This window comes from Ambystoma mexicanum, chromosome 14 (genome assembly GCF_040938575.1).
Source record: "Ambystoma mexicanum isolate Mex_15411 chromosome 14, UKY_AmexF1_1, whole genome shotgun sequence".
In the NCBI taxonomy this organism is placed as follows: domain Eukaryota; kingdom Metazoa; phylum Chordata; class Amphibia; order Caudata; family Ambystomatidae; genus Ambystoma; species Ambystoma mexicanum.
The window spans coordinates 224,742,775-224,764,700 of record NC_090940.1 but is presented as its reverse complement, the minus strand read 5'-3'; the positions used below and the strand labels follow the sequence as shown (position 1 = coordinate 224,764,700).

General features: G+C 44.3%; 1 protein-coding gene across 1 annotated transcript in view; it reads left to right on the top strand.

Annotated features, from left to right (window-relative positions):
* The window catches only part of ARG2 (arginase 2), an 89,122-nt gene that overhangs the window by 32,887 nt on the left and 34,309 nt on the right, over positions 1-21,926 (top strand). Inside the window, exon 3 of the mRNA XM_069638986.1 lies at positions 21,743-21,920. Within this exon, the coding sequence (XP_069495087.1) occupies positions 21,743-21,920 (178 nt within the window). The remainder of the gene's footprint in view (positions 1-21,742; positions 21,921-21,926) is intronic.

Below are 21,926 nucleotides of genomic sequence, written 5' to 3'. Positions count from 1 at the left end.
TATGTGGTTCTCATCTTTAAAAAAGGTAGCAGAGTAGATCCATCCAACTACCAGCCAATTGCTCTGCTCAACGTAAAATCAAAGATCTTTGATTCGATTCAATTAAATAAACTAACCACTTGGGCAGACCATAACAACATCCTTAGTCCGGACCAAGTGGGCTTCAGGGCCGGAGTTGGTACCACTTGCACTGGATATGTCATTGATCAGATTCAAAAGCTAGCATGGGAGAATATAGGATTAAACAACTTTCCAGTTACAATTGAGCTCTGTCTTGCTTTTGATCGAGTAAATCAGGGAACTTTATGGACCAAACTAAGTCGATGGGGCACCCAAATGATCTACTAAAAATTCATCTCCATGCAGAGACTTCCATTAAAGTGCGATTAAACTTAGATGGTGACTACACATATGAAATCTTTACCTCCCGTGGACTGCGCCAAAGGTGTATCCTAACCCCCTTTCTATTTAACGTCTTTTAGCTAACCTATGAAAGGATACTAACATAGCGTCTTTCATTCCTCCTATAATAAACAGATTGAAGGTCGCAGTTGTATTTATAATTGCTGTGGTTTTCTAAGAAAAAGAAAATAAGTACTTACCGGCAGCAGCCTTCCTGCCTCCAGTCTCTGCTCTCTGGAAAAAATGAAGCAAAAGCTGATATGATAAAAGCTACCAGCAGGTGGCTTTTCCTTCATGAATGCCCCGAAGGCAGAGATTAACACAAGCACAGTGCTTGAAATTATTGGGTTTGAGCCTGTTTTGCTCGAAATTTTACTTAGGAACTTTCTTTAAAAAGATGTTTAATATCTGTTTTTGATTATTGGCCAACTTTTAAGACAATAACATTTTTGAGCGCACTTTCCCTTTAAACACTTGGTACTTACATGTCCAAGTTTGCTAGCAAAATGTAAGGTATGTTTCACATCCTTTATGGAAAATCTCTGTAGTACATCTGAGGAAACTTGATGGCTGTATTTGCAGAACTTGACTTCATGGAATCTGTGAAAGAGTTTGTATGAATCTACAAAAGATGCCTCTGCCCTAGCTGTAAAGTCCAAGTTTGATGATCCAGCCTCCCAGTAAATGAAATGCATGGCATAGCACAACATGTTATGGGTAGAAAATATGCATAGGGAGAATGACCTTGAAAGGTATTGGCTTGGGTTGTTATAGAGAGGGGAAATTGGCAGATTACGTTAAGGCTACCAATGGAAACTATCAACACAAAAGACTAATCTACAATTTTTTAAAATGAACTCTATAAAAAAATGAAAAACACAAATCACACCAGTGTGTAAATTTGAATTGCAGGTGCAGATTATAGAGTAGGAACTTGTAGCATGTATCAACTCAATTATCTTAGGGAAGTGTGCTAGGCCGACCAGTCAGACACGCAAATCTGGAATATGTTTCAATGGTTTTATTAAGCCAACACATTAGATGAGGTTAGGGTTGCGCTAACGCCTATAAATCGTAGGTGTGAGGAATCTGAGGGCGACCTCACTTCCTTCCCCAATATATCCTCCTGCCAGGTGGCGAGGAAAAGGCTGTCGCTATCGGATCTTGACCCTGGGGGTGGATATGCGAGGGAGGATCACCTGGGTGGTCGAGACTTGAGGAGTGGGAATGAGGCACCCTTAGGTGAGACATGGTATCCCCCATTTCCATTTTCTAATGAGTCCAATATCCCCCAGGCTTTGTAGGTTATTACTAGTCCCTTCCCTATCTTTCAAGTAAATCATCTCCCCGTAAACACCAGTCGGGTACTGCGATAAGGAAGAGACAAAATAGAGCCATACATCCTCTCTTTATTGACTCTTACACACAGACATCACTTTGGTAATGGGATGAGGAAGAGGCATGAAACACTGACGAAAGACTGTTTGTTTGGCAAAGAGCGGCCTAGTCTTTCTGAAACCTTAATTGATGCTGGGAACTTTAAAATGGAGATGCGATGGCAAGTAGGGTTCTCTGTCCTTTTTTTAACACAGTGGGACACGGGACGCGGTGCAGAGATCTAGAGAAGCTGCAGCAGTAGAGGAGTGGGAACCGAAGAAAAGCCAGGTCGACACTCGGAAGTAGGCCGGGTGAAGCAGAACCAGCATTGTTGAACACTGCAGAGATGCCGGGAGTAGAGGGAAACTCCCCAGACGTTCACAGCTGCAGACCAGCGAGAACAGTGCTTATCGGTTCTCCAAGGAAGGCAGCAAGGCGAAACAAAGTCCTTCAGAAGGGGTCCTGAGGCTGTGGAAAGGTGGCACGAAGCAGCGAGAACGGAAAGTGGTTTTCCCGCGCGTTACTGGAGCCAACAGACACGTGACTGGAAACCAGTGAGTCTGCCCAAAAGGCAGGGGAACCACAAGGTGTGTTAATTGCACAAAGGAAGCTAAGAAAGCTTGAATACATTAACGGTCCAAGAAAAGGGGACTGAACTGTTAAAGAGACAAATATAAAGAAGCCATTAAATTGAATGAAGAAAGAGTTGAATAGGCATTGTCTGGAGCTAAATGAACATTGTCAAGTGTCAAGCAAGCATTGCCAAGAGTCAAGCAAGCATTTCCAAAAGTCAAACCGATGTTATGAAATGTTACTGAAAGAAATTAATATTTGTGAAAAGAAAATCTGTATGCAAGCGTGAAGTACAATGAAACCTGGCAAAGGGTGCCATGCTTTGGTCACATAATTGAAACAGTGAATATGTTTCCTAGCAGGTGAGTGTACTGGGAAGCCTATGTTGGTTCGTGAAAGAATAACTGAAACAGTGATTAGGTTTCCTGGCAGGAGAGTGTACTGGGAAGCTTGTGTTGGTCTTTGCAAGCAGAAGCTACTGAACAAGTGAATGGTGGCACAACCAGCAGTGATAAAGCATCAAGAGGATGTAAAATAAGAGTAAGTGAAGCTGAAACTGTGGCAAAGTGTCTATGAAGCAGACAAAAGTCAGGTATGCCAGTTGCATGACCTGTAATGGGTGCACCGTGTGGCCCGACAACTGCGCCTATACTGAATACACCCACCTAGGGAAAAGCCACTCAAATCACCCACAAGCTTGTGATTGAATTAAGGAAAACGTGTGTGAACTAAAATTAAGGAACTGAATTTTATGAAATTGTTGAAAGGTAAGCAAGCTAGAAGACGTCGGAAGTATCCTAAGAAATTGTGTTGTTTTGGAAAGTTGAGAGTCTTGAAAGCTTGGGGAAGGGAACCCCCTCTTCCAACCAAGAGCTGGAGGAAGCGCTGAACGTTTATTTGAACACTTTTAATTTTGAGGCTGACATCCCTACATATTGTATACAATAGATGTGAGGGCAAGTATAGGTTTTGGACACAGACATTTGCTTTGACTTCCTGACACAGACTATCATTAGTTTTATTTAGGTAGAGAAATCCCACGTTAGCATAGGGCAAGTTAGGCCTTTTCTCAACCCTCTTTTTAAGTTAATAAAAGTTTATAGCCCAAACTGTATTCAGCTGTCTGTGTGTACTTCATGATGCCTTCACATAGAGGAATTACTAAGACTGTAACTTCTCTATGAAAATAACAAAACCAGGGGCAGGATAACTAGAATTAAGTGGTAGTGGTAAGGATCTCTACCACCCTTCCATAAGATTCCATAATCTTAGCAAGCCCTTGTATCTAATGTGGCCAACAAACTCCAAGAGCCTATTGTTTAACAAGTTCTTAGCCTCTTCTCTTCCCTAGTTTAATATCAAAAGTTCCAAGGACTGGCATAACAATCGTTCAAACCTACTCTTAAAACGTTGGTCCCTAAATTAATGCAATAAACATCAACAGTACCTGGAGAAGGCTCTTGCCGCTGGTACTCAATAACTGGTGTCCTTTACAAACTTCTCTGCTTTCTGCTTGGCCCGTCAGCCCGTTGCCAAGACTCGTAGTTGGGTTACGCATTACCTTGTTACGGTCCTCTGTCCTTCCCCAGTGTTCCTCAATCTGTCAGGTCATTCCTGAGATTATTACCTGATGTGATAATGCCCCCCCCTGTTCAGGGCCTATTGCTTAATTCTGTATCACCAAGCTACTCTCCTTCATTAAGTGGTTATAGGCTATGCTTAAGGATTGGATAACTAGGCGTGTGTAGTAATGAATCTATACAACTGCCAGCAAGGAGTTTAAGGTAACTGGGGCATCCATCGCCACTTTAGAAGTTGCCTGCCCATGGAAAACAAGGATATGTGGCTCACTTCACTACCTCCCCTGCTCCCTCTGGGAGTATGGGACACCTGTTAGCTGCTCTCCTCTATGCTCCAGGTCTGCACCAGGTAAACTTTGCTCGCATTCTATGGGTATTCTATAGACACAGTGGTCTCACAGCATTGGCCTTGGTTGTTCTTGAGACATTGCAGGCTCATGGTCTTGATCGAATTCATATACTACTCTTGTGGGTGCTCTGCAACTGCCCTTAGATTCTGGAAAGCACAACGGCCCGGTGACCCTGCCTGGTTCTTAGTTTTGAGTTTAGTGGCGAGGTCCCACAGGCATTCTGAGACTTGTAGTATATCCATATTTGCTCTGCCCCACTACTGAACTATTGTGGCATACCAGTTCTCACAGGGTCTACCAGGCCTGCAGTATCCTGCCTTTTCCACCCGTGGAGAAGCACATCAGGTAGCAACCGGACCAACCACAGGCCCTAGCGGCCGCTACCCCCCATGTCAACATAGGGAGTTCATGAAATTCACCACAGAAGTCGCCTGGCTCCAATGCCACTAGGACCGAATTTTACAAGCTTTTTGGTTGGCAGTTTGCTCCGATTTTGATGCAAGTATACACTGCGCCCATGAAAAAGGGACCACTCTTGAACTCTTTGAGGAAACCACTCATTTAGACAACAAGATTCTGGCCAGAGTGGTCGTGGCAAGACTAAGGCCTTTTATGATTTGTCTTTTACAACTTTACTATTATGAGATTATACCCGGCAGGTCATCTAATAAGAAAATATAGAGATTGTTTAAAATAACGTGTGTGATTCCGAAGGATAATAAGGGGATAGTCACCACATTGGGTGCTGGAAAGGTGTTTGATTCCATAGCATTGGTCTATTTGGGGAGGCTGCAAACAACTTTAGGATTTGTCCAACGTTTATCTCATACATCAAATTCTATATTTGTTCATTTAGTGTTCTCGTTTTGCACTCGTGCAATCTGATGATCGCTTCAGAGTGTGCGATCCAAGAGGGGCTGTCCGTGAGACAGCAAGGGAAGTTAGAAAGCTCGGGAAAAGAGCCAGGTCTTGAGGGAGTGTCGGAATCTGATAGGGTTGTTTTCATCCCAAAGCTAGGAGGGAAAAGAGTTCCAAAAGCTGCGAGGAAGGACTGCAAAGAGGCAGCCCTGGAGCGTTGTTAAGATGAATATTAGAACATGTAAAAGAGTTTAGCAAAATATTTTAGACTTCTTGTGAATGTTTTGGTTGTTCGGTCCCTTGTCTTTGATAAATTGCAGTTTAGAGAGGGAGGATTAGGACAGACCGGAGTAAAGAGTTAGTGTAATCAATTCTAGATACAATGATTACTCTGAACTGGGGGGTACGCAGGGCGGTGACGATGTAGTGCATGATATTCCATGATGTTCAATCCTGTAACCTCAGTCATAATATTTTATGTATTTATTTGTTTATTCAGCATTTGTTGTGCGCCTCTAGGTAATGGAAAAACGTCCCTCTCATTCATGTCATAGAGAGATAGACACATCAGGAGGGCCCATGTGCCTTCAACAATTTGTTGTGTCTAAAGAGCAGATGGCACACAAAAAATACAGAACGATGTGTGATAAGGGCACCACAGTGCTAGGTGAGGAATCTGTCATATCATTGTATTCAGGTGATATTCTCTTGTGTTTGAATAACCACAACACAGATATGAATAGTGCCAGACCCTATAGATCAATTGGGGGAGGGTTTCCGTGCTGGCCATCAAAAACGGAGGCCTGGAAATCTAGGGGTGGCGCAACGGAGCTGCATACTTAACACTGATTTTGGTTCAGTTCCAGATTGTATTAATAATAATATTGGGATCAGCGTCTGTCATTGGCAGGCAAGGTTGCAATAGCTAAAATGATAGTTTACCATAAACTCCCACCTGTACATATTTGCAAATCTCACAACACTATATTCAAGTGATTGAAGAAAATGCGTAATAGACTGCTGTGGCCTAATCAGATTCTCTGTAGAAGCATGAAGACACTGGCAAAACAGAATGATAATAGTAGGCTTGGAGCCGCTTATTTCTACTCCTGCCCCCTGGCTGCACATCTCCGGCAAGTATTACATTGGTTTGGTGCAGAGAATATAACTGGAGCAGTATCACTGCACATCGTATAGAACCACTCCATTTAGCTGTGCCATTAAGGTATGGATCACAACACTGCAATATATGGGTATTAAGGTACTTTATGGTCCACTTCGCAGCATGTGGTGGTGAGTCTGCAGCCAAGAGTAGAGTATCTGCAGCGAAGGGTATAGGATAGGGACACTTATCAAGGGTAATGGGGGATTTCTTTCTGGAGTCCCAGTTTATAGGTTTAATAGTTTTGCACACTAACATGTAGGCAAAGGTTGGCCACATTTTGGTATGCTCAGCTTCAATTAGACTTACTCTTGAGATACTCCTGGTTCCCCAATAGACCTGACACTGAGTTGCTGCATCACAACTTACTAACCCCTCAAAGGAATAGAAATATGGTCATTGTAATACAGGGGAGATTGTCCACATTTCCCATAAATTACACCCGATGGGTGCTATAGAAAAGTGAGTTTGAGTATCCCAGTAAAAGAGCGGATGTGGTTGTCAGCTTTGTTTAAACTAGCCAAGTATCATTTAATGACAGGTACCACCTCATGCTACAGGACCCCATTGGGGCTACATTCAGTATATCCTGAAATCAGCCCAACATGAGGGTACTCTGATTCATTCACTACGGAAATGCACTGTAGTGTCGCATTTTTGCGATCAGGTAATCACCACTACGAATACATCTTACTTTGCGAATGGGTCTTCAGCCAAAGGTTTGCAGGGTTGGCTTGCACTCTGACAAAGAGAGCAGTAGTCATGTGTGGCATAAGAACCAAACTACCGTACTATAACACAGTGGCTGCGGAATCTGCTATAGTGCAAGGAGATTAGTCTTGGATGAGCAATGTTTAGTGAGAGTAAAGATCTCACCTTGCAGGGAGTGGACTCTAAGAGTCAGATCAGAAGATCCTATTGTGTGGAATGAGCCCAGATTTAATCAGTAATAAATAAAGTGAAGGTTAGAGAGGAATTAGGATTTCTTATGTCAAGATACTCGTGCATCAGGAAATGATTCATGAAATGTAAGGTTTTATTGAGTATTACTATCTCTAGGGGCTACATCTAAACAAGGATCTGTTACACTAAGGTTTGTGCGCATTTTGCAGAAATGTACCATCTATGACCTCTTTGTTGTTGTATCATATTACTGCTATTTAAGATAAATCATTAAAAGTAACAGATATATATGTGTATATATATCTCTTGGATGCGCAGGTATCTTGTTGACCTAAAGTATACATTCCGTCTGGTCCACACAGGTACTCTGTTTGCATTTCCAGGTCATCCGTAAAATCGTTCATGCCTGGTTTATTTTGATGTCGACCATAATCCTCACACAAACAGAATCCTCATGATTATAAAGAGTTAAAACAATTGACCATTTACATTACTTATTTTACTAAAACAGCAAATTATTCCATTTTGCAGTCCGTCAATCCAGAGGCGAAATGTACATGGTTTAAAGTGCTCAACAAATTCTTGTTCATTTGTACAAACTAGGTAAAAACAGGTGTACGTTCATTAGTATACCTATATATTTGTTCATAATAAATTAATAGCAGTGACAAATAAAACAATGAGTTGAGATCTTTGAGATACCGGGGGGTGTCTCTCTGACTGGTCCCCGGGGATCTGCATGCCAGTTGGCCAGGACACGGCCATCGCTATTGGATCCAGTTCCATCGGGTGGACCAGTGAGGATCGATCACCTGGATGGGGGTGGGGTCCGCAAGGAGTGGAAGTGGTGCACCGGCGGGTGAGACACGGTATCCCCCTTCTTATGACACCTTTTCCCCGGCCCACCAGGTAGGATACGCAAACACTTTACCCCCCTGCTTTTCCGACGCAAACACTTTCGCATATTATGAAGGACGACGGACTAACACTCGAGCCATTTACCTGGCATGTCCCAACACCAGAGTGAGGCAAAGTCAGGCAATTGACCAGAACCCCACACACCAGCCCTTTCCCTTCCCCACAGGGATAAAAGGTGGCGCACAAGAGCACAAGATGAGCAAAGCAGACTGCATAACGAGAGAGCTAACTCAGCACGGCAGTTCAAGAGAAGGAGAAAGACGGCGCGAACCGCGAGGTTGACAAGGAAAGAAGCGACCTTGCCCTTTTCAACCATGGCCCATGAAACCTCCGCGGAAGGAATCGTAAGACTGCAAACAATAGCCAGCGTGTGTTACAGCAGATGTCAACGGTACACAAGACCCTCCTGCTGATAACCAAGCAGGGGAGAAACGCTTGTCTCCGTGGTACCAACTTTGACTCCAAAGAGCAGGAAAGCCAAGCAGTTCATCACAGCCAGTGAGTCAAGGGGAGAGTCGATAAGAAACCAAATTGTGTTACGAAAAGTAGCAAACGGCTAATTGAACTGTGAAAGCATAAAGAGCTATTGATGCTAAATGGGGGGAAACCAGCAACAGAGGAGTCAGGCACCGCGTGGGTGCTCACCCAGGAAAACCCTGGGCGATTACCCGATTGTTGAAACTACCAGTACCAGAAGACTTTGGGAAAGGCAAGAAAGGGGGTCAAAGTGGTCATACACGGGTCCAGTAAAATCCTCTGTACAGTCGAAAGTATTTGAGCGACAGAAGATTGTGGGATGTCCACAGTGAACTAGTTAAAAAGACATTAAGATTTGTGAATGTCGCAGACAAAATTGCATTGAAAGCCATAGTGAACCCGACAGAGGGAGACGAATAGTCTAGCAGGTTCTGAGCCCAGAAGAGCGGGATCCAAGGGTGAGAAGCCAACACCCTACCTGTGAATGCAACAAAGAAAAGTACAACAGGGAAAGTCTTTGAATGCATGCCATGCCAGAGTCAACCCAACAGACAGAAGCTGATATTCGAGAGGGGTCTAAGCCCGGAAGACTGGGACCCAGGGGTGAAGATCTATCACCCAAGTACAACCAGAGAAGAACTCTAGAACTTTTGTTGAAATCTTGTTTTGGTACTTTGAAACGGTCAGGCCCTCAGAAGCAAGTAAACTTAACTATTGACTGTCCTGATATCATTAAGAACTTTCTGTGGCTCTGAGCCTGGAAGAGGGGAATCCAGGGGTGAAAAGGCATCACCCAATGTACATTTGAAAAACAACTCTTTGTTATTTTTGATACATCAAGTCCACAGAGGCAGGAGACTTTTGGTAGAAAAGCAACTTAACCACTGAAGGCCCTGATTGCTGAGAGTGGAACTGCTGGCTCGTGCTGGGAAAGCTTGAGCGTGTGCTCTGCTCCAAAATCCTACCTTGTCCGGTGCTGAAAACGTGGGGAAGGGAGACCCCAACTACCACATCCTGACTTATTTGTCAACACTTCCTTCTGTCTTATGAACATTATCCCACACTTCTTTCTGTATTTTGCGTAAGGATTGGTAATAGGTTTTTCTTAGTGTAGGCCCTTTTATTTGACAAGGACACCACTAGGACTGCCTTATTATTGTTTGATGGTCAAAGCTTGCTCCCATGTTAGATTTAGGTTTAGATTAGGCGTTTTTCCAACCTTCCTTTACAGTTTAGTAAACACCCTTGAACTGTGATCACTTGTGTCTGTCTTTTCTATTGCCACCATGAGTTCCTAACATATCTCAATGGATTGATCACTACAAATACATGCAGAAAGATCTTGACCACAAGCCAATATTTGTGGTTAGTGGTAGTCAGTAACATTTTATGGAGTAACTGGATACTTTAAAGCTGGGGTGCACAACACGCGAAGGTTTTTCTTGCCAGATACTGCTGACATATGCCTCCCTAGAGGGGTCTAATTGCCCCCCTAATTGATGCCCTGCCCCCCACCCCTCCTCCTAACCTCTCCTCCGGAAAATAACTCTCTCCAGGAGCATTAAAGGTGCTCCTTTGTCCAGCCGTTATTTGCACGCATTAGCCAGCTCTATTTGTGTAGGCAGAAAGGGATAACACGGGAAGCAGTGGGCCAGGAATATCACTGGGGCAGGGGCTTTTAGGTCAAGAGGGGGTACAGTACAGGGGTTGCCCTGTAGCAGCTTGTGAGGCTGTTGCCTTATCCTACAAGCACAGACAAAGGCTAAGACGGTGGGCGAGACACTTTGAAATTCTTGTGACTGTGAGCGACTTTTAAAACAGTGTCATGAACTGACGGCCAGGAGTTACTCTATGGGTGCACAGATAGCATGGCAAGTTGAAAGAAAAAAAGGTGTTATGATGAAAGTAAATAAAGCAGATATTAGGTTGCAAAGGGCCGGGGGATTTGATGGCTGTGTATAGAACTGCAACTCATCTTAGGTTTGTTACTGACAGGCTTACAAGCAGTGGGCTCAGAGGGGTTCATGGATTTGTTGTTGATGTCAGATAGCGAAAATATACCTGGTGCATGGATTGGTTTGCTTTTGGCCTTGGAAAGTTGGAAAACCACAGCAAGGTAGATCCTCCTGTATGCATTAGGCCGAAACATTGAGTACTGATAGAAAGGGTCCTTTTTAATTCATGCTTCCATTTCTTCAGCCGTTTGCTTACTGGTCTTAAAAACACCATTTGTTCTATAGGCCCCTTACAAATATCCAATACGTAAATAAAATCTACATTGCATTTGGCTGTTCATCTGATGTTCCTGCCTGACACGATGGGACTTTGTCACAGTGGCTTGCAGGATCCTCCATTGGCTCCCAGTTTTAAATTGCTTGTGTCCCATTTAGAAGTCTTTATGAGCCGAGACTTAAATACTTTGCATCCAGGACCATGCTCATCTGTAGCCCTTGATACCTGCAACACAAGAGTTCCTGGTGTTACCAGGGGTGGACTGGGAACCAAAAGAGGCCCTGCAAATAATGTTCCAAGTGGACCCATATTACACATTTTCAGCATACCGAACCCTTTCCCTATGAGAACATTTGGAAATACCACACAAGAGAAGCCCAGGGTGCAGAGGCCTACCAGGAAAGGTCTTGAGGACTTCTGGAACTTGAGGAGATCCTGCTCAAGGCCAAGAGAAGCAGGAAGGCCATTCCAGAGGGAGGCACCTGCATAGGAGAGAGATCTACCTCCAATCTCTGCTTGGAGAAGCGACTCACCTGCAGAGAATCAAAAGTAGACGGTTGGGGGGGCTCTAGTAGGATCGTACCTAGGAAGAGATTTGGAGAGAGTCAGGTCCATACCTCTTTTATACAGCGCAGGCCATACCAAGAGTGTTTTAGTGCACTGTTCAAAGTACAAATGTGTCAAACCCAAGGTTACCCTCTGCACAACGGTGTCCGAGAACAGGATCTTCTCTGGTAACCACGGAAGATAATGCTAGTAAAAAACACCTGTAGAAATGAGAGTAGAACAGTAGTAATCACACACGTGGCCAACTCGGTCTCCTGGGGTGGAGGCGGATATGAATGCGCCTCTTTATGGGGTCGTGATAACCTGGACCAGGAGCTGCATATGGGTGAGTATGGGAAAATAATCAGACACTTATTCTCATGTCACTTAAAGTAGAAACCCCCTTCCCCAACCTTATATGGCCCAGAGGGTATGCTGGTTGAGGAACTGGATGTTTGCATGTGTGAGGGAGGCGCTCCTTCGCCTCCCCACATGCAACTGAAGCGAGGCACTTCGTCATCAGCGTTCTGGCACTTGCGTGCATGTGCACAAAACAGGAAGCACTCTTTGCTTCCTGTTCGTGCTATGCGGGAGTTGGAGCGCTAGGAGGAACCATCAGGACATGGGCAGAAGGCACTTTAATTTAAATATGTGTCTGTCGTTGTGTATGCTTGTGTTTTACAAATGTTCTCGGGAGGTGGGGAGAAATACATTTTTATCAAATTTTTAATGAATGGAATCATTTTTACCATTGTTTAAACTGTAATATTTTTAAACTGTGCCAAAGGATCTAAAAATGTCTAGGGGGGGTCGTAAATTCATGACACGACCCTCCCGGCTACCACAGACACATAATCCGGCCCCCGGTAGACAGCTTGTAAGGTACATTCGGCCCTCTGGTAAAATTAGTTGTGCACCCATGCTTTAAAGTAACTTATTACATAGCCGTTCTGTCATGATTTTGAAATCGGAGATAAGCCATAGACGAAGTTTTTTTTCTGTGCTCACGGTTTTAGTTTAGTAATAAATCCTTTTGTACGAATGTACGTGGTCTTAATATTAATTTTGGCATTCACTCATGCTATCCAGCATTGTTCAACCAATAATATATTTCGCAGGGATTGTGTCCTCCGACGTATTCCTTATCTATGATATTTGTATCTCCAGCTTGCTGGCCTTGGAATTTTTTTTTCCCCAGTAGATGGCGCTGTGCGTCGACGTCCGTCGAGTAGGTGTTCCTCGACAGCCACCGTATCGACGCTGACGTCATCATGCCTATAAATGGCCACGCGCAGCGTCCGTTGCTCAGTTCCATTTTTCTGCGCTTCGTGTACCTCGGAATACCGTTGCTCAGTTAGTCAGTCGAAATATATTCATATTTCCTCGAGAAAACCAACTCTTACTCGATGGCTTCCTCCTCCGACCCGACGACTCCTCAGTCCGGTTTCAAAAAATGCCGAGACTGTGGGAAGAAAATGTCGTTGACGGATCCTCACAGGATCTGTTTGTGGTGTCTGGGAATCGAACACCAGTGTTCGGAGTGTGAGGAATGCCTATCCATGACGGCGAAAGCCTTGAAGGAGCGTAAGAGGAAGCTCGAGAGAGGTAAGTCAGTTTTAACTTCCTCGAAAGTTTCCGCGGTAGAGTCGAGACATTCGTCTCCTCACCGTCGAAAGCATTCTCGGTCTAGGTCTCGAAGTGGCTCCCACCACTCGTCGAGGTCTAGACACTCGAAAAAGAGACGTACAAGATCTCCTTTGTCGCCGTCTTCTAGTTCCCCTGAAAGAGTAAACTGCCCCACAAAATACAGCTCTCATGCTGAGTGGGAGGAATTCAGAAAAAAGATGTTAAGCGTCTTCGAGAAAGCGGCCTCGACCCCCTCGAAGTCAGCTGAGGGCGATACCCCGGGTGAAAAGCCCAAAAAATCTAAACGCCGCAAGTCGAAGCACCCGGCGAAAGAGTCGACCCGAAAGCGCCATGAGCCATCGGGAAATAAAGCATCTTCGACGCCATCGTCGAAAGCCCCTTCGAAGCATAGATCGGCGCCATCGACGCTGTTATCGAAGGGTTCTTCGACGCATCCGTCGATCGAGTCGACATCGACGCTGATAAAAGAAAAACCCACGGCTACTCCACAGCCAACGGTTACACCGAGAGCCTCCGACACGACGTCGAGAACGTCGTCGACATCCTCGAGTAGGATTCCAATCCTCTCGAGTTCTTCGAGGCCTCTTCCAGTTTTCTCGACGCCTTTGTCGGCACCTTTGAGGATTTTTCGGCGTCGGCGTCGACGACATCAACCTTTTCAAGGCCACTGATGATGGCTCCCTCTGCTTTAGAGATGGGTTTTATACCATTTCACAGGCCAGAGCCTCCCCCCTTAACTTCAATTTATGAAGAAAGGGAAGATTCTGATCAAGAAAGGCCTTTTGGGCTGGAGAGGACCACATCACCTGAACCAGAGACTTTTGCCTCTGAGGAAAGAAGGTTGAAAGACCTTCAGGATGCATTACAGGAAGCAAGTGGCCTAGACACTTCCCCAGAAGTGGAATTTGTCAAACCAGACCCAGGGGAACATGCTGAAACCCCTTATAGAACCCTAATGTCAAGAATTATGGAGTTCATGTGTTGGTCTGCGCCTTCACCTGTTTTTCAACAGGATGACCTCACAGATATTCTGGATAAAGGTCCACAGGAGGATCCTGTGGTTCCCTTTCATTCTGCTTTACAAAGAAACATTTTAACTAAATGGGAAACTCCTGAAGTTGTCCCTGCGGTTAACAAGAAGTTTTCAGCGAAATATAGGGTATCTGCTGCTGACCCTGAATACCTATCTAAGCACCCTACTCCAGAGAGTCTGGTGGTCCAGGCTGCAACTTCATCAGGCAGTACATCTGCATACCACACTGCTCCACAGGATAGGGATGATAAAAAAATATGATGCCATGGCTAAGAAAGTCTTCTCGGCCTGTAGCATGGCTTTAAAATCTATTAATGCGACTTTGGGAGTGTGCTTCATCAGCGGCTGACTGCCTCCAGGAAGGAGAAGAAAGGGACGCATTTTTAAATATCATCAGAGATGGTAAAGATGCAATGTGTGAGTCCCTTCAAACTGGCATTGATTCTGCTGACAGTATCAGCTGGGCCATGGCGGCAAGTACCACAATCCGCAGGCATGCGTGGTTGAGAAAGTCCGGCTTTGCTTCTGACGTACAGGCCAGACTTTTAAATATGCCCTTTGACGGCTCTTCCCTGTTTGGTAAAAAGGTGGATGACAGTTTGGAAAAACTGCAAACATCTAAAGCAGCAGCAAAGTCACTAGGAGCTGCAATCCGCCAAACTAATTTTCGTCCCTCAGCATCCTCTTGGAGAGGAAGGTCCTTTCGCTATTATTCCTCATATGGAAGAGGCAGAGGACGGCCGGCTCAAAGAGGCCAAGGAAAATTTACCCGTTGTGGACGGGGTAAAGGAAAGAAAGCAGCATCAGCAGGAGCCGCTTTACCTTCGGCAACTGCATCAGCCGCTCCCAAACCACTCTGAGGTCTCCCATCACAAGACACCTGTAGGGGGCAGGTTAACTCACCATCTGACGGAATGGCTGGCTATTACGTCAGATGCTTGGGCATTGGAGACAGTTGCCCAAGGTTACTGCCTGCCTTTTCTACGCATCCCTCGGAGCCATCCACCGGGGAACAGCTCGCTGAAAGTGCCGGATCCGCTCCTCTTGCAGGAAATTGTAGACCTGCTAGAGAAAGGTGCCATAGAACCGGTACCTGTAGCGGACAGGAACAAGGGCTGGTACTCCCCCTACTTTCTCATACCAAAGAAAGACGGAGGACTGAGACCCATCCTGGACTTACGAGAATTGAACAAGTTCCTCAGGAAGGACAAGTTCAAGATGGTAACTCTCTCTCAGATCCTTCAGGCCCTCCAGCTTCAGGACTGGTTGGTATCTCTGGACCTTCAGGATGCTTATTTCCATGTGCCAATCCATCCCAAGCACAGGAAGTACCTGAGGTTCGCAATTGGCAACTCTCATTATCAATTTTGAGTTCTGCCATTTGGGCTGACCTCCGCCCCACGGGTCTTCACCAAGCTAATGTTGGTTGTGGCTGCAAGTCTAAGGAGGGAAGGGATTCACGTCTACCCCTACCTGGACGATTGGTTGATCAGAGCAGCTTCTTCGGAACAAGCTCGGATCCAACTAGATTATGTCTGCCACTTCCTTCACAAGCTGGGCTTCTCCCTCAATTTAAAGAAATCACAGATGATACAATCACAGAGACTCCAGTTCATTGGAGCAGTCCTGGACACGTCCCTGGGAAAAGCCTCGCCACCAGAGGTGAGGGCTCAAGATATTCTGCAGATGGTCACCAGGTTTCAAAATGCCCAACGTCTCCCAGCCTACGACTTTTTGAGGTTGCTAGGCCTCATGGCATCCTGCATATCCCTTGTGCCAGAGGCTCGCCTGAGAATGAGATCCCTTCAGTGGGCACTGAGGACTCAGTGGTCACAATTCTCAGGGAGGATGACAGATCTCCTCCGGATTCCGGACAAGGTAGCCCACGACCTTCAATGGTGGGCCTCTCCAGAGAACATCTTGAAAGGAGAACTGTTTTGGCAACCATGGCCGGAGATAACAGTAGTCACAGACGCCTCACTCACGGGGTGGGGAGCCCATGCCAATGACCTGGCCATCAGCGGTCGTTGGTCTCCATCGGAGTCCAGACTACACATCAACCTGTTGGAGCTGAGAGCCATCAGACTGGCACTGAAGGCTTTTCTGACGTCTGTACGGGGGAGAAACGTCCTGATAATGACGGACAATGCAGTGGCCATGCACTACCTCAACAAAAGAGGAGGCGTAGGGTCACTGCCACTGTGCAGAGAGGCGATGCAGCTCTGGTTTTGGGCAATTCAGGAAGGAATCTCTCTATCGGCAATTCATCTAGCCGGAGAGAAGAATTTGACAGCGGACTCTCTGAGCAGGCAGAACACAGTCTCCCAATAGTGGGAGATAGCTCAGGGAGTCCTTCAAGAGATCTTCGCCCTTTGGGGAACCCCTCAAGTGGATCTGTTCGCCACCAGTATCAACAGGAAGTGCGACAGATTTTGCTCAAGGGAATTTCCCCCGAGAGGAGCTCTAGAAGACGCGTTCGTAGTGGACTGGGAGTTCCCACTTCTGTATGCGTTTCCTCCAGTCCCTGTCATTCCTCAAATGATCAGGAGGTTGAGAAGGTTTCGGAAGACCATGATCCTAATTGCCCCGGATTGGGCCAGGAGAACGTGGTACCCGGACCTTCTGGACATGTCCATCTGCCCTCCAATTTGTCTACCGTACAGAGAGGATCTTCTCTCACAGAAGGGAGGTCAGGTTCTCCATCCAGCCATCAAGACCCTCAACCTTCACGCTTGGTATCTGAAAGGTTGAGGTACAAGGATTGGGACCTTCCAGATGACGTCATGGAGGTGTTGCTTTCGGCCAGAAGGCCAGCAACTAAAACTCTATACCGCTGCCGTTGGAATAAATTTTGCAGCTGGTGCCGAGACAAGAATATCGAACCCTTTTCATGTGGTACACCTGCGGTGTTATCCTTCTTACTTTATTTGGCAAATTCAGGCCTTCAAGTTGGCACTATTAAGGGCTATCTCGCAGCGCTATCGATCTTTAAGCGCACTGCAGAGGAGCCATCGTATTTCAAAATTCCATTGGTAATACAATACCTGAAAGGTCTAACTAATGTTTACCCTCCAAGACCATTCCAAGTTCCCTTATGGGACTTAAATCTAGTTTTAAACTTCCTAAAGGATGCTCCTTTTGAACCACTCCACTCTTATTAATTGAAGTTTCTCACCCTCAAAACTGTTTTATTGGTAGCATTAACATCTGCTAGAAGGGTTAGCGAGATACAAGCCCTATCTTGTAAACCTCCTCATACAATTTTTCACAAGAACAAAGTCGTTCTACAGGTGAAGCCTAACTTCCTCCCAAAGGTCGTTTCTGAATTTCACATTACTCAGAAGATTACTTTACCTTCATTCTATCCTCCTCTCCATCCGGGGAAAGAGGAAGAGAGACTACACAGGCTGGACCCTAAGCGAGCCTTAAGTTTTTATATCAGTAGACTTGCTAAAATTAGACAAGCAGACCAACTCTTCGTAGGTTACGCAGGACATAAATTGGGATTACCAATAACCAAACAAACCATCTCCAGATGGATTATTTTAGCCATTCTGGAATGCTACAAACTGGCTGGGAAAGAGCCCCCTCAAAATCTAAGGGCTCATTCGACCAGGGGTATCGCAGCCTCCTCAGCTCTTCAAAGAGGGGTACCAATTAGAGACATATGTGCGGCTGCCACATGGTCGTCCGCACATACCTTTACCAAATTTTATAGCCTGGATTCCTCCTCTAGTCAAGAGACTAGATTTGGCAAAGCTGTGTTACACTCTGTTCATTCTTAAAGAGTAATATGGCATCTCTTACTCCCGCCTCCAATCACATACCACTGCTATGGGAGTCTATCATAGATAAGGAATACGTCGGAGGACACAATCCCTTCGAAGAACAAGTTACTTCTTACCTGGTAACGTTCTTTCGATGGGATGTTCCTCCGACGTATTCCTTATCGCCCCTCCCATCCATCCCCGCAGTAACATTTCCCTTGTGGTTGCAGCTTACGCTCCTTCAAGGGTAGTAACCATTCATGCAATAACTACCTTACTCTACAAAACGGAACTGAGCAACGGACGCTGTGCGTGGCCATTTATAGGCATGATGACGTCAGCGTCGATACGGTGGCTGTCGAGGAACACCTACTCGACGGACGTCGACGCACAGCGCCCTCTACTGGGAAAAAAAAATTCCGAGGCCAGCAAGCTGGAGATACAAATATCATAGATAAGGAATACGTCGGAGGAACATCCCATCGAAAGAACGTTACCAGGTAAGAAGTAACTTGTTCTTCTAACTACAAAAGCTCATCTTTAAGGAATGCTTTTCGCTAGTCACCTATCAAGTATATCTCCAATTTTTAATTGTGTGAATTCTGCTTTTATGTCATTCCAGATGCATTCACAGATTCCCAAGTCTAAATTGGTTGATTACATTATAAATTAAATAACAGCAAAAGTGCTGTTCGGTTGATTCCCATCAACATTCGGTTTATTTCTACTTTGTTATGAGACAGGATTTTTTTTATTTTACATCTGCATAGTTCACAAGCATATGCAGTTACTGCGATTTGAGTTTTCTTTATATTCTCTTAACATTAACAGTAAAGCCTTTGCTCTGGATTTTAATTTAAAGGTAGTGAGAAATCCATTTGTTTGTGCCTTTTCCCAACTCAGTGTGTTTCAGTTCATGCAGTCAATAACATAATTCTTATAAAGGAGAACCGATGCGCCCCTTTTACCAACCAGGGTGCATCAAAACTATATTTCCATAATATGGAATTCATCTTGTTGATGGTTACATCATTAAATCCGCAGAAAGGTGGCAAGCAAAGTAAACAACTCTCGAAGACTCCATGTCATGATTGGAATGGTTCAGATACAGTCATTCTCCCACTGGTCCAAATCGCAGGGGTACACGCAGGATAGTGAAGAACTGACAAAGCATTTTAATGAAGGGACTTTTGAAACACATGCATCCCACAACAGCCGACCGCTTAGTTCTGTTGGCAATGTGAAATGCTATTCTGAAGTCCACAATTTCAAATCGACTGCTTTAACAGGTTGTTCGCTATTGCTTCATGGGTGAGACAAATGTGGGTTTGATATTTCCTGCCATTGGTCACTGGCAATTCTTAGCATTTTCAAAAGGAATTGGATCTTCTCTCTAAAGCCCTCACAATGAGTATGGTGGAAACAGTAAAACGTGTATTTTAATTACCTCCTCTTTTTAGAATACTACCCAATTATGGTTTGGGATACTTAGAACGCACCTCATACGGAAAATACAGGTTAATTACCAGATGCAATGCTCTCTATAAACCCCAGGCCAACTCATAATTAGGTAGTATTCTAAAAATATGCAGTAGTAAAATGGCATATTTTTACCAATTCAACATACTTATAATAAAGTCCTAAAAGGAGAGATATACAGGTTCTGATGTTGGGTGTGAGGAGCTGGGTCAGGAGGCCTGAGGTTAGTTACCGATAATACAAGCAACCATGAAGGATTCATCTAAATCTCAAGATCAAGTGGCTACAATTTTGCCAAAGGGCACTTGAAAGCCAAATGAGTATGTTCTTCTGTGCCATTTGACATTCGCTGTTTTCACTTGTTACTCAGCAGGTACAAGTTGAATCTTTATGGAGTTTTCATGCAGGAAAGTGGGATCTACACAAACTGTTTGACAGCCTTATGCACTTTTTTCCTCAAAACATTAGGTGTTTAAGAGAATAAAACATCAATGGACCTCCAATGCAAGAATCTGTCTCAACCCTAAAACCAACCCAACACTACCAAAACTAAAAATACAGCGATTGCAGTCATCTGTCAAACTTATAGCGAATTATACTTCAATTATTTCAGTACCTGCTGTCGCAAAGATCCAGCCCATAATATTGTGCCTGCCCATTGCCTTTGTGAACTGTAATTGTAATGGAGCCGTTCATCTACGCCAGCAACAGAATACTCATTAAACTGGGTGTTTGGCTTAATCCTCTAGAACTTTTAATAAATGTCAAAGAGATTCCATGCAGATTTGGTGTCCTAGGATCCCGCTTAGACTGGAAAATCTCATCCAGTCCATCAACTTACAGGGCTATCAGACCCCTAAATGAAATTCAACAAAAGCCTGCTATATCACAACAGCAACTCAAGGATAAACAAACTATTGTTAAAAAAAAGATGCATTGACCCAAAATGTTCTCTCCTGAAGCCATATTAATAATGTGGCAAAACACACGTAGAGAGAAATAGAGAGAACACAAACATTTTTTGCGGAAAGAAATCTTTTGAAAAAAACCATACAATCTATGGAGAAATGGAACCTTAAGCTTCAACGTTTATGAGTTGTACAATTTTTGTGAATATCTTATGGAAAAATTTGACTAGCAAAGGAAATTGCGAATATATTGATCTTGTTTAAATTATTGATGTTTATGTTCTGTCTATCATCAACAAACTTATGGAACACTGAGGATTGGAACTACTAGCTATGAATACCGAATAGTTGTGCAATAAAGCGAAATAGCAAATCCACAAGCAATCTCTTTGACATTTATTAAAAGTTCTAGAGGATTAAGCGACACACCCCGTTTAACGAGTATTCTGTTGCTGGCGCAGATGAACTCCTCCATTACAATTACAAAACTAGAAATACATATAAAACAGAGATCCGAAATGGGAAGGGCAGCAGTGAGAAAATAAATAATAGGGAAAGAAAACGAGGGGTGGGGGACAGCCTTATAAGGCAACATAGTTCAAAGGAAAATATTTACACTGATTAACATCACCAAAATGCAGAAATCCATCACATCTGACATGCATAAATCATTAAAATCCGACCATATCCATTTAGATTCTTCGAATCTGTCCTTCTGCTTTAAGGAAACCTCTATTGCTTGTAGAGATGAGGCCTTAAATCCAGTCAACCTGTTGCGGTCTCTACACTCTTCACTTGTGCCTTAGAATCTGCTTGAGTGCTACTTTCAAGGCCCCATACACCCACTTGTGCTGGGAGATCGAACATGATGTGCCTTTTTTTAAAGCCAGTTTCAGTATGTTTTCATCTGTGTCTTCCTATGAAGTTAGTGTGAGTATGTGTCCCTCACCGCCTGTTCTTCTCTTGAAGACAATTTGAAAATGTAGTTCCCTCACCAAAGTGGCACGTTATGCCATTGATTTTACAAACAGAGACACGCTCTCTGTGTTTCTGTTACCGGACGTGTGGTTATTACTGAAAGGTGAGTACACTGTTATGGTTGGTATTCTAACTGACTCGCAGAAATAGCTTGAATAGCCAATTCACTTTAAAAATACCTGTTGTTTACAAAGACTACCATGCCGCTGGTATTGCAACTCTCATGTGAATTTCTGTATGAATCTAAAAAGTATTATGTCAGGAGTTTGGTATCCTAATGAATATGTGTATGCAACCTTTGTGCACTACCTCGAGGGCATACCACTGCAGAAGGACATAGGTAGTAAAAGTGAGTTCAAATAAGAGTAGCGCATTTAGAAAAGACAGGTAGACTGGCCGAGTGGCTAGGCCTATCCTGATGTGCGTCTACGTTCAGTTAGGAGTTTGGTTACATTTGCTGCCTAACTAAACTAACTGGATTCTGTACATTGCAAGAGGAAAAAGGTGTGTATGAATGTCCTATGTATGAATTATGTTCTGGTTTCTTTTTAGGTTGCAGTGTGTACGACTTTGGAGATCTGAGTTTCACGCAAATTCCCAATGATGAGATGTACAACATTTCTGTCAAGAATCCCCGTACAGTGGGATTAGCCAGTCAAGTACTGTCCAGTGCAGTGAGCAGTGCAGTCGGTGCGGGACACACATGTGTAACACTTGGAGGTGACCATAGGTAAGT